Raw genomic sequence first — 10645 nt, forward strand, 5'->3', positions numbered from 1 at the left:
TAAGGCTTCTGATAAATCCCATGGGAAGGAGACCTTTCATCTTATTTCACTTCGATTTTCTCAGACTTTCTCGAATTCAGAACTGTTCTTTATTCCCCCATGATAAAACACATTAACGCAAGTTTTGAGAAATACAGTTTTGGAGAACCTGCCTTAATGGATTATTAGTTTATAGAGCAGGGAAACTCTTCTACAGGATACATGCTCATACGTTGGCCTCTTTTGGATACAACTGAATGACCCGTACCAAACACGCCAGGAAAATTCCTGTAGACCAGGCAAAGATAGAGTACCCAGTGGCTCAGCCTGCAATCATCATTTCCCTGTAAAAGAATGAAAAGTACAGTTTCCTCCTTGCTCAACTCATCCAAACCTTGGATTCACACCCTATGAAAAAGTCTCACATAAAAGCACATACTGAGGCCTTTGGCATATGGTGATTTGCTTATTTTCTCTCTTCTCTTCTCTTCTCTTCTTTTTTGAGACAGAGTTTTTGCTCTTGTTGCCCAGGCTGGAGTGCAATGGCGCGATCTCAGCTCACCACAACCTCCGCCTCCTGGGTTCAAGCAATTCTGCCTCAGCCTCCCGAGTAGCTGGGATTGCAGGCATGTTCCACCATGCCCGGCTAATTTTGTACTTTTTTTTTAGTAGAGACGGGGTTTCTCCATGTTGGCCAGGCTGGTCTCGAACTCCCGACCTCAGGTGATCTGCCCGCCTTGGCCTCTCAAAGTACTGGGATTACAGATATGAGCCACCACGCCTGGCCAATTTGCCTATTTTCTTTGTCATAGTCTTCATGGTCATTCTGTTGTCTTCCTGAAATGGACAGATCTGTTTGCCAAAGCAAATGTATTCAGACTGATGTTAAAACCACTGTAGAAGCCTCTTATCTGATGTCATCAATACCAGTTATAAATTGGTTAATTGAATAAGTCAGTAAAAGCAGAGCAACCCCAAAATAGCCCATATGTCTTATATTTTTTATTTTAATTTAAATCACATATATGTATAACATATAGTAATTCAATCTTTACTTTTCATTCACTAGTCTCCTGATGACAAAGTTTAATGAATGGAGTGTCTCATTGTCTTTCTTGCATGCCCATAATGTGTAATCCACAAAAATTAGTTTCTTTCAGTTTCTTTAACGAGGAGTGAGAAGTTAAAAACACTGGCAACCTGAGTGTAGAAAATGTCTAGGTTTTTATAATTTCATTCCCAGTCTTAGATAGGTATTTCATTTATACAGAATTTGAGGATAATTTTTTAGGAACTCTCTTTTATGAACATCTAAAAGTATCTGGCTTTTAAGCAACCCTCTCCATTTTTTGGTACATTCATATCCCATTGGTTTACATGAGAAACATCCATAAATCACATCATTTCAAAAATGAACACAACTGGAGTAAACAAGTTTGGGAATAATCTTAAACATCAAACTTCACATCTGGGTGCAGAAGCATGGAGACTTCTGAGAGCATGGTCTACCAGCTGGGAGCATCTGTGTGCTAAGGGCACCAGTTAGCAGGGTTTTTTATTTTTATTATTATTTTTTGTTTTTATTTTATTTATTTAGAGAAAGAGTGTCACTGTGTCTCCCAGGCTGGAGGGCAGTGGTGCCATCTCGGCTCACTGCAACCTCTGCCTCCTGGGTTCAAGCGATTCTCCTGCCTCAGCCTCCCGAGTAGCTGGGATTACAGGTGTGCGCCACCATCCCTAGCTAATTTTTGTATTGCTAATAGGGGCGGAGTTTCGCTATGTTAGCCAGGCTGGTCTCGAACTCCTGGCCTCAAGTGATCCACCTGCCTCAGCCTCCCAAAGTGCTGGGATTACAGCCGCGGGCCACCGTGCCCAGATAAGGTAGCAGGTTTGACAGAAGCAATGGAGCATGATGGTTGATGGGAGGCCAGTGGGGAGAGTTTATAGCTCCCAACCCAGCCTGCACATTAGAATCATCTGGGTTACTTTAAAAAATATCCAATGTCCAGAGCAATTAAGTCATAATCTCTCTCCAGGAAAGGGGATCTTGTACTGTAGATATGGCTGCCAGAAACTATGCTGTGGTATGTGTTTAGGAGCATGGAGGTGAATGAACAGATGCCAACATTTTCTGCCTCCTAAGGTCAGAAACTCTGAGGCCTTCTCCTTGAGTCAGGGGTGTGCCCCAACCAGCAAAATCTGAGTATTCCAGAGCACAAACATGCTTTCTTACAAACAACTGGACCTGGGCAGAAAATTGGAGCTGGTCTCATTTTCTTCTTGAGCTCTCTCTGTCTTCTGTGGCTCCTTTTCATCTTTCCAGTTAATTCTTTCTGGGCAAAGACTCTGATCTGTCAAAAATCTAGGGTTTATTGAACACTTACTATACACTAGGCACTGAGCTAGCTGCCTCACACATAGTTCATTTAATCTTCAACCCACCCTCCTCACTCCCTGCCACTCAAGACCTGGGGCATCACCTCTCATCTGGACTACTGCCGTGGCTGCATTTATTTCTGTGATTGGTTAATGAAATTTAGTCTATCCCTGGCACAAGACTCTAAGCCCCTTGCTGGCAGGGATCATGTCCACTTAGTTCACGACTGTATCCCAGCACCTAGCTAAAAGAATGCATGGTCTTCATCTAGCTTGTCAAATGCAAAGGGTTGTATGAACAACCAGATGAAGTAGGTATCATAATTTCCATTTTACAGAAGGACAAACTGAGGCTCTGCAAGCTTAAATAGTTTATGCATGTCTTAGAACTATTCAACGTCAGAGTTTAGATTTAAATCCCTGTTATTCTACACTCACCAGAAAAGCAACTGCAAGAAGGCTGTATTTAGGTTTTATTAATTTCAGGAGTTCTGTGCGGGGGACAGGACCTTATTTTTGCCATGGTTATGGCCTTCACCAGGATTTTACGTGTACACCAATAACTCCTAGGGCTTGAACTGCTGAATCTGGACCTGAACACCCTTGGCAGCCACTGCTGTCCACTACTGAGCACCTACTGCATACCGAGTCATGAAGGAAAAGAGATGGGTTTCCTGCCCCTCAAAAGACATAAGACTGTCATTCAGGAAAAGAGTCGAAAAATCACTGGATGCTTACCAAGGATTTCCTTGGGCCTGGGAACTGTGCTAGATGGCAGGATCTTAGCAAGAATAAGGTAGACAAAGCTTCCTCCCTCTTGGAACTCAAAGACAAGCAGGGAAGGCTTATGGTGAACAAATGGCACCTGTGAAAAGTGCTAAGAAAAATGGATGACATGATAACGTGTGGCTGTTTCTGGCAGCACTCAGGGAACGGGACTCAAGAAATCTTCCTGGATGAAGTCACGTTTAAGCCAAAGCTTGAACTGTCAATAGAAGTTGGCCAGGGGAAGAAGGAAGAGAAGAGCACGCAAAAAAATGGGGAAAGCTTGTGCAAAGGCCCCAAGGTGGGAAGGCAAGTGTGAGTGGTGAGCAGTCCAAGATGAGGCAGGGGAGGTGGCAGGGGCAGCCCCTGCCAGGTTTTGTAGGCAGTTGGGGATCTTGATCCTTTCCTTTAGGGCAGTGGGAAGCCCTGCAGGGTTTACAAAGCTCAGTGAGGAGGCAGCCCAAAGGGTATTGGAGCCCCTCCTTCTGCAGATGGCCCCTCTCAGCCAGGTGGCCATGGACAAGGGCCTCCCTCTCTCCCTTTGCAGATGCATTGTTCCTGTCCCCAGGGAGAACTGTCCTGTCTTGGAGAGATTTGGACTGGGGGTGGCCTCAGGAGTCGGTTTTTCCCCTTCCCAGGGCCCTGTCACTCCCAGCCTCCCCTGGGTGTCTGTGCCTCTTGCCATTCGCTTGTAAGTTTCCTAATATAGCCTGACTGTTTCCTTCCCAACTGGTGGCCAAGAGCTGCTCTCCTGTTGCAATCTCAGTTTTTCTTGGGCTTAAAGGGACCACGTCAGCCCATCTCATGCCAAACTGAAGCTAAAGGTAGGTTGGTTGATTTAATTTCATAAAGTTGTCCAACCCAGAGATTAGATTTCTTCTCTCTTTCTCCCAGTTTACCATCTTCTCTGCTCTCTGCCTGTTCACTTTCCCCTTTCATTTTTTTTTCTTATTTCTTCTGAGAAGTAGAGGAGCATAGCCAGACATGGATATGAGTTTGGCTCTGGCATATTTATTAGCTGTGTCATCTTGGATGAGTCCTTTGTCCTTGATAGGCTTTAGTTTTTTCTCATCTGTAAAACAGGAACCATAAAATACCTCCCCAGAGCTGTTATTTCCACAGAGCTGTTTGCAGATGGACAAAACAGAAAGAAGAGAATAAACAGTTGTGGAATGCCTGCTGTTCATTTACTCATTCATTCATCCAACACATATTTACTGAGTACCTATTTGGCACAGTTCAAGGCACTGAGGATACCACCGTGAATAAAAAAAGAAAATAATCCTTCCCTTTAAGGAGCTCGCATGCCAGTGAGGGAGATGGTCAATAACACAAGAAGAAGCAAAATGTATGTTGCATTAGATATGCTCTAGGAAAAATAAAGCAAGGAAGGGAGATAGAAGACCTTGGGCAGGGGTTGAATCTTAAATAGGGTGGTCACGGGTGGCTTTGCTGAGAAGATGACATTTGAGTAAAGGCTTGAAGATGGCAAGAGGGTGAACCATGTAGGTATCTGGAGGAAGGGCATTACAGGTAGAGGGAACAGCAATACCAAGGTCCTGAGGTGGCTCCATGGCTCCTGTGTGGCAGCAAAGCAGCCTTTGTGGCAAGAGTGGAGGGAGGGAAAGGGGAGGATGCGGGGAGAGGAGCACAGAGGAGTGACGGGGATGAAGTCAGGTAAGGCCTGTGGGTCACTAAGGACTTCAGCTTTTCTTCTGAGTGAGAAGGGAAAGTGCAGTGTCGTGATCTGACTTAATACATGTGAACAAAATCCCTCTGATTGCTGTTAGGGATGGATAGAGGGGCAAGGGTGGAATCAGCAGACCAGTGTGGCAGTGACTATGAAAATCCAGGTGAGAGAGAATGGTGGCACAGACCACCATCTAGTCGAAGTGGAGGTGGTAAGAAGCGGCTGGATTCTGGATTCATTTGGAAAGTACAGCTGACAACTTTCCTGACAGATATTTGCAGAATGCTATGCTGGGTTTGTTTGTGTGTTTGTTTTTCTGAAAAACTTCTTTACAATTTATTTATTTACATTACAAACTCAACTTTAGCAAGGTGTAATTTCCATAGGATAAAATGCATTTGAAATGTACGGGTGTGACAGATGTACACACTAGTGTAAACCATCAGCACAATCAAAATGCAGAACATCTGGCCAGGCGCAGTAGCTCACTCCTGCAATCCCAACACTTTGGGAGCCCGAGGTGGGTGGATCACCTGAGGTCAGGAGTTCGAGACCAGCCTAGCCAACATGGTGAAACCCCATCTCTACTAAAAATACAAAAATTAGCTGGGGGTGGTGACGCATGCCTGTAATCCCAGCTACTCGGGAGGCTGAGGCAGGAGAATCACTTGAACCCAGGAGGCGGAGGTTGCAGTGAGCCGAGATCATACCCATTGCACTCCAGCCTGGGTGACAAGAGCAAAACTCCATCCCCCAACCTCCCTCCCCGACCAAAAAAGAAAAAAAGAGGCAGAATATTTCCATCAACTCAGAAAGTTTCCCTGTGCCCTTCTGCATTCGATTCCTTCCACCCTCAGTCCCTGGCAACCACAGATCCACTTTCTGGCACTATAGGTTTGTTTTTTTTTTGAGACTTTCATGTAACTGGAATCACACAGCTTTCATCTCTAGCTTTGTTCATTTAGCATGTTTTGGAGACCCATTCATGCACTGTATGTAACAGTAGCCTGCTCTCTCTTCCTGCTGACTAGCACTTCACTGTGTTAGTTTATCCTTGTACCAGCTGATTGATACTTGAGTTGTTTCCAGTTTTTGTTGTCTCATTTTTAATCCTCAAAAGACCCCTGGAAAGTGGATATTACTTTTCCATTTTCCAGATAAAAAAACTGAGAATCAAGGCCGGGCGCGGTGGCTCATGCCTGTAATCCCAGCACTTTGGGAGGCCGAGGCGGGCGTATCACGAGGTCAGGAGATCGAGACCATCCTGGCTAACATGGTGAAACCCCGTCTTTACTAAAAATACAAAAAATTAGCTGGGCGTGGTGGCGGGCGCCCGTAGTCCCAGCTACTCTGGAGGCTGAGGCAGGAGAATGGCGTGAACCTGGGAGGCTGAGCTTGCAGTGAACCGAGATGGCGCCACTGCACTCAAGCCTGGGCGACAGAGCGAGACTCTGTCTCAAAAAATAAAAACAAAAACAAAAACAAAACAAAACAAAACTGAGAATCAAAAGAAGGAACTTGCCCAAGGTTCCCCAGCTTAGATGATATTCAAAGCCAGGTTGATTCCACATTCCATTCTGTCCTCAGCCTCCATCCAATGGGATCATATGTGAATGAGCTTGGGAAATGCGACCTATTGGTTTCCCATTTATCCAGCTTCCCATTTTTCATCTGCTATACCACATTCTTATATTTCTGTTCATTGCACCTGCCACACAATCCCATTTCCCACTTCCTTAGCTTAAGTTGGACCTTAGTTCAAATCCCAGTTCTGCTCCTTTCTCACTGTGTGACGTTGGGCAAGTCACATAACTTCTCTGAACATCAATCTACCTATGAAATAGAGGTCATATTTGCCTCTTCCTCTATGAGATCATGCACAATGCTTTCTTCTCCATTTCTGTCTCTCTCCATTGCTCTTTAGCCCTTTTAGTGCTGATATTCCATGATCCTTGGTTTTCTGAGGCTGGTCATTGAAGGGAACAGAGCCCAGGTGTCTCTCCCTCCTGGCTGTTCTTTCTTGCTGTCCAGAGGGGCTGGAAGGACTAGGGACCTTCTCCAACAGAATAAACTGGAATTGATGGTGGTGAAGCCCAAGGATCAGTTGTTCTCTTTTTAAAGTTTCATTGGTGCTTCTAATGCACACCAGGATTAAGAGCCATGGGCTCGCAGCATACACTGTGGCATCAGACCGACTTAGGCTTGGATCCCATTTCCTTGGTCAAATTGCTTAACCTCTCATATCACCAGCATCCTCCTGGAAATGAGCATTATCCTGGAACCCACCTCACAGGACTGTCGAGAGGTTTAGTGAGCATTGCACATGATCCTTAATGGGGGTTCTGGATCCTTAATGGGGGCTCTTCATGCAGAAGGGGCAGGGTGGGGTAGAAGTGGGATCTTGAGCTCAGTGTGTGTGCTGGGAGGGACCAGGCAGTGTGGAAGCATCTAGATGTGCCCTCCTTCGCCTCCAGAGTCACAGTGCAACAATTCCTAGAAGCTCAGCATCTCAGAGTTAGGTCCAGCCTTGGAGAGCTCTTCACCCAACACATCATTGACAGGCAGACAATGGAGGCGTTAAGAAAAGGAATTGCCAAGGTCACCCAATGAGATGGAATTTTTGAACAGGTTTAGTCAGTCAGCCATTTTGCAGATATTAACGGAGCACCTGTGTGTACCAGGCACTGTTCCAGGTTCTGGAATCCATCCAAGAACAAAATAGAAAAGATCCCTGCCCTCATGGAGCTTCCATTTTAGCAGAGGGAGAAAAGCAATTAATGTACTAAGCAAGTCATATGGTATGTTAGAAGGTGATATGTGCTACAGGAAAAATAAGGAAAAGTAGATAAGTGAGCAGGGTGGTGGGGGTGCAGGCAGATTGCAATTTTGGAAGAAATGTTGTGGGTTCATAATAGATGTATATATGAAATATTTATGGGATATATGAGATGTTTTGATAAAGGCACACAATGTGAAATAAGCAGATTGCAATTTTAAACAGGGTGGTATTTTCGTCAGGGTTCTCTAGACAGACAGATCTAATAGGAGATACATATGTATATGAAAGTTTATTTTATTTATTTATTTATTTTTCAAGATGGAGTCTCGCTCTGTTGCCCAGGCTGGAGTGCAGTGGCGCCATCTCGGCTCACTGCAAGCTCTATCTCCCGAGTTCACACCATTCTCCTGCCTCAGCCTCCAGAGTAGCTGGGACTACAGGCGCCCGCCACCACGCCTGTCTAATTTTTTGTATTTTTAGTAGAGACGGGGTTTCACCATGTTAGCCAGGATGGTCTCGATCTCCTGACATCTCGGCCTCCCAAAGTGCTGGGATTACAGGCGTGAGCCACCGCACCCAGCCAGAAAGTTTATTAAGGATTATTAACTCACACAATCACAAGGTCCCACAATGGACTATCCACAAGCTGAAGAGCAAGGAAGCCAGTCCAAGCCCCAAAGCAGAAGAACTTGGAGTCCAATGTTCAAGGGCAGGAAGCATCCAGCATGGGAGGAAGATGTAGGCTGGGAGGCTAAGCCAGTCTAGCCTTTTCACATTTTTCTGCCTGCTTTGTATTTGCTGGCAGCTGGTTAGAAGGTGCCCACCCAGATTAAGGGTGGGTCCACCTTCCCCAGCCCACTGACTCAAATGTTAATCTCCTTTGGCAACACCCTCACAGATACATCCAGGATCAATACTTTGCATCCTTCAATCCAATCAAGTTGACACTCAGTATTAGCCATCACTGGGGGTCAAAGTAGGTCTCATTGAGCAACGACTTGAAGGATATCTGGAGGAAAAGAGTTTCAGGAAGAGGGAAGAGCAGTGCAACAGCAGGTCTGCTGGGGTGAGTTTAGGAGTGCCTTCCTTGGTTGTCTACTCAGCCATCTTGCTCCTGGACATTTATTAGGAGGAAGACCTATTGGTTTTTGTTAACCAGGGAGAACGTATCAGCTTGTGTTTAAAACAAAGAAGCTTCAGAATTTCTGCCTTCGGTGCAGTGAACGTTATGTATCAGGTACTGTTCTACATGCTAGAGGTACAAAGATGAAGGCAGAGAACTGCCTTTCAGCAGCACTCCTGTGGGAGAGGAAGACCATAACTGTGGCCTAGGTGTGTGGGGGGTGAGTGAGGGGAGATGTGAGCTGGAGGTGGCTGTGTACTATCTAAGGGAACACAAATTTCCAAGGTGACATCTGGAGCTACCGAGGGGAGGGGAAGGGATTGGGGATATATGGGGTCAGCGGGACATAAATGGCAGTTTAAAAACACTAGATGATGCAATCATCTAGAGAGAATAGGAGAAGGTTTTGGATGAGCCCTGGGAGAACCACATGTCAGGATGGGGGTGAAGGATGAAGTTATTTTGGCAGCTGTGTATCAGCCTGTCATACAACTCGGGTGACCTCACACGTGAGCACAATTTTGTAGAATCGCAGTATCACATATGTATCTTTGCTTTCAGAGTTTTTTGGAGACATTAACTCGTTTAAACCTCAAAAAAACCCTAGGAGGTAAGAGGCAGTTATTACCTCTGGCAGATAAGGAAGCTAAGGTACAGGGAGGTTAAGTCAGTTGCCCAAGGTCACATGGCTAGTAAGGGCAGGGGCAGGATATGGACCCAGGGAGCCTGGCTCTGTAGTCTGTGCTCTGAACCGCTACTCTCTGCTGCCTCTCCACGCATGTAAGACTCGCATGGCTACTTACATAAAGCATCTCAATTCCAGGAGCTCACGGACTTGTGTACATGCAGGGCCTAAGTTGCCGACACCTTGTATACACCACTAGCCTTCCTCCAGATGGTCTCATATGGTCTCAGTGTCTCAGTTTCACTGATGCCCATCACCTCACACACTCAACCTGGAGTGCTACGTATTACTTTGTTCTTTGGCATTCTGATAGCCTTGCACACTCAGAACCTCATACACATCCATAATGTCACCTCCATGAGATCTCAGGCACTCACCCCACTGTGCACACACTGCCCTGCAACACATGATTTGTGTGTGTGTGTGTGTGTGTGTGTGTGTGTGAGACAAGGTCTCGGTCTGTAGCCCAGGTTGGAGTGCAGTGGCACAATCATGGCTCACTGCAGCCTCAACCTCCAGGGCTCAGGTGATCCTCCCACCTCAGCCTCTCTAGTAACTGGGACCACAGGTGCATGCCACCACACCTGGCTAATGTTTTTGTAGAGAGAGGTTTCACCATGTTGCCCAGGTTGGTCTTGAACTCCTGAGCTCAAGCAATCCACCCGCCTCTGTCTCCCAAAGTGCTGAGATTACAGGCATGAGCCACCTTCCCACGCCTCATGATCTTATATAATCACAAGACACCGATATGCATACCCACAGGTGTCTTGTACACACGATCTTGCACAAATACACACACAAACCCATGCTCTCCAACATTCACACTACTATGTCAACTCACTGGCTTATCCGTTCACGACTTGTGACCCTGCCGTGTTCCCACCAACATAAATATTCCTACCATCGTTCCTGGCTCACCCACTCGTGTTATTGCACACTCTAGCAGACTCAAACACTCATAGCACTGTGCACTCTGACCCTCAGACGGCCGTGCGCCTCTTTCTCGGTCCCACCCCGCCTTGCCCACTCCTGCCCTTGCCCTCCCAGGCCACCGTGCACATGCGGGGATCCGTCGTTCTGCCTACTGACGCGCCCTCTCCTCGCCCGCAGGGACGTACCAAGGCCAGTTCACCAATGGCATGCGCCACGGCTACGGAGTGCGCCAGAGCGTGCCCTACGGGATGGCCGTGGTGGTGCGCTCGCCGCTGCGCACGTCGCTGTCGTCCCTGCGCAGCGAGCACAGCAACG

General features: G+C 46.5%; 1 protein-coding gene across 1 annotated transcript in view; it reads left to right on the plus strand.

Moving 5' to 3' along the window:
- JPH2 (junctophilin 2) overlaps positions 1-10645 on the plus strand; it is a 77261-nt gene that overhangs the window by 19994 nt on the left and 46622 nt on the right. Inside the window, exon 2 of the mRNA XM_011997672.1 lies at positions 10508-10640. Coding sequence (XP_011853062.1) covers positions 10508-10640 — 133 coding nt within the window. The remainder of the gene's footprint in view (positions 1-10507; positions 10641-10645) is intronic.

The sequence above is a fragment of the Mandrillus leucophaeus genome, unplaced genomic scaffold, assembly GCF_000951045.1.
Source record: "Mandrillus leucophaeus isolate KB7577 unplaced genomic scaffold, Mleu.le_1.0 Scaffold544, whole genome shotgun sequence".
NCBI lineage: Eukaryota > Metazoa > Chordata > Mammalia > Primates > Cercopithecidae > Mandrillus > Mandrillus leucophaeus.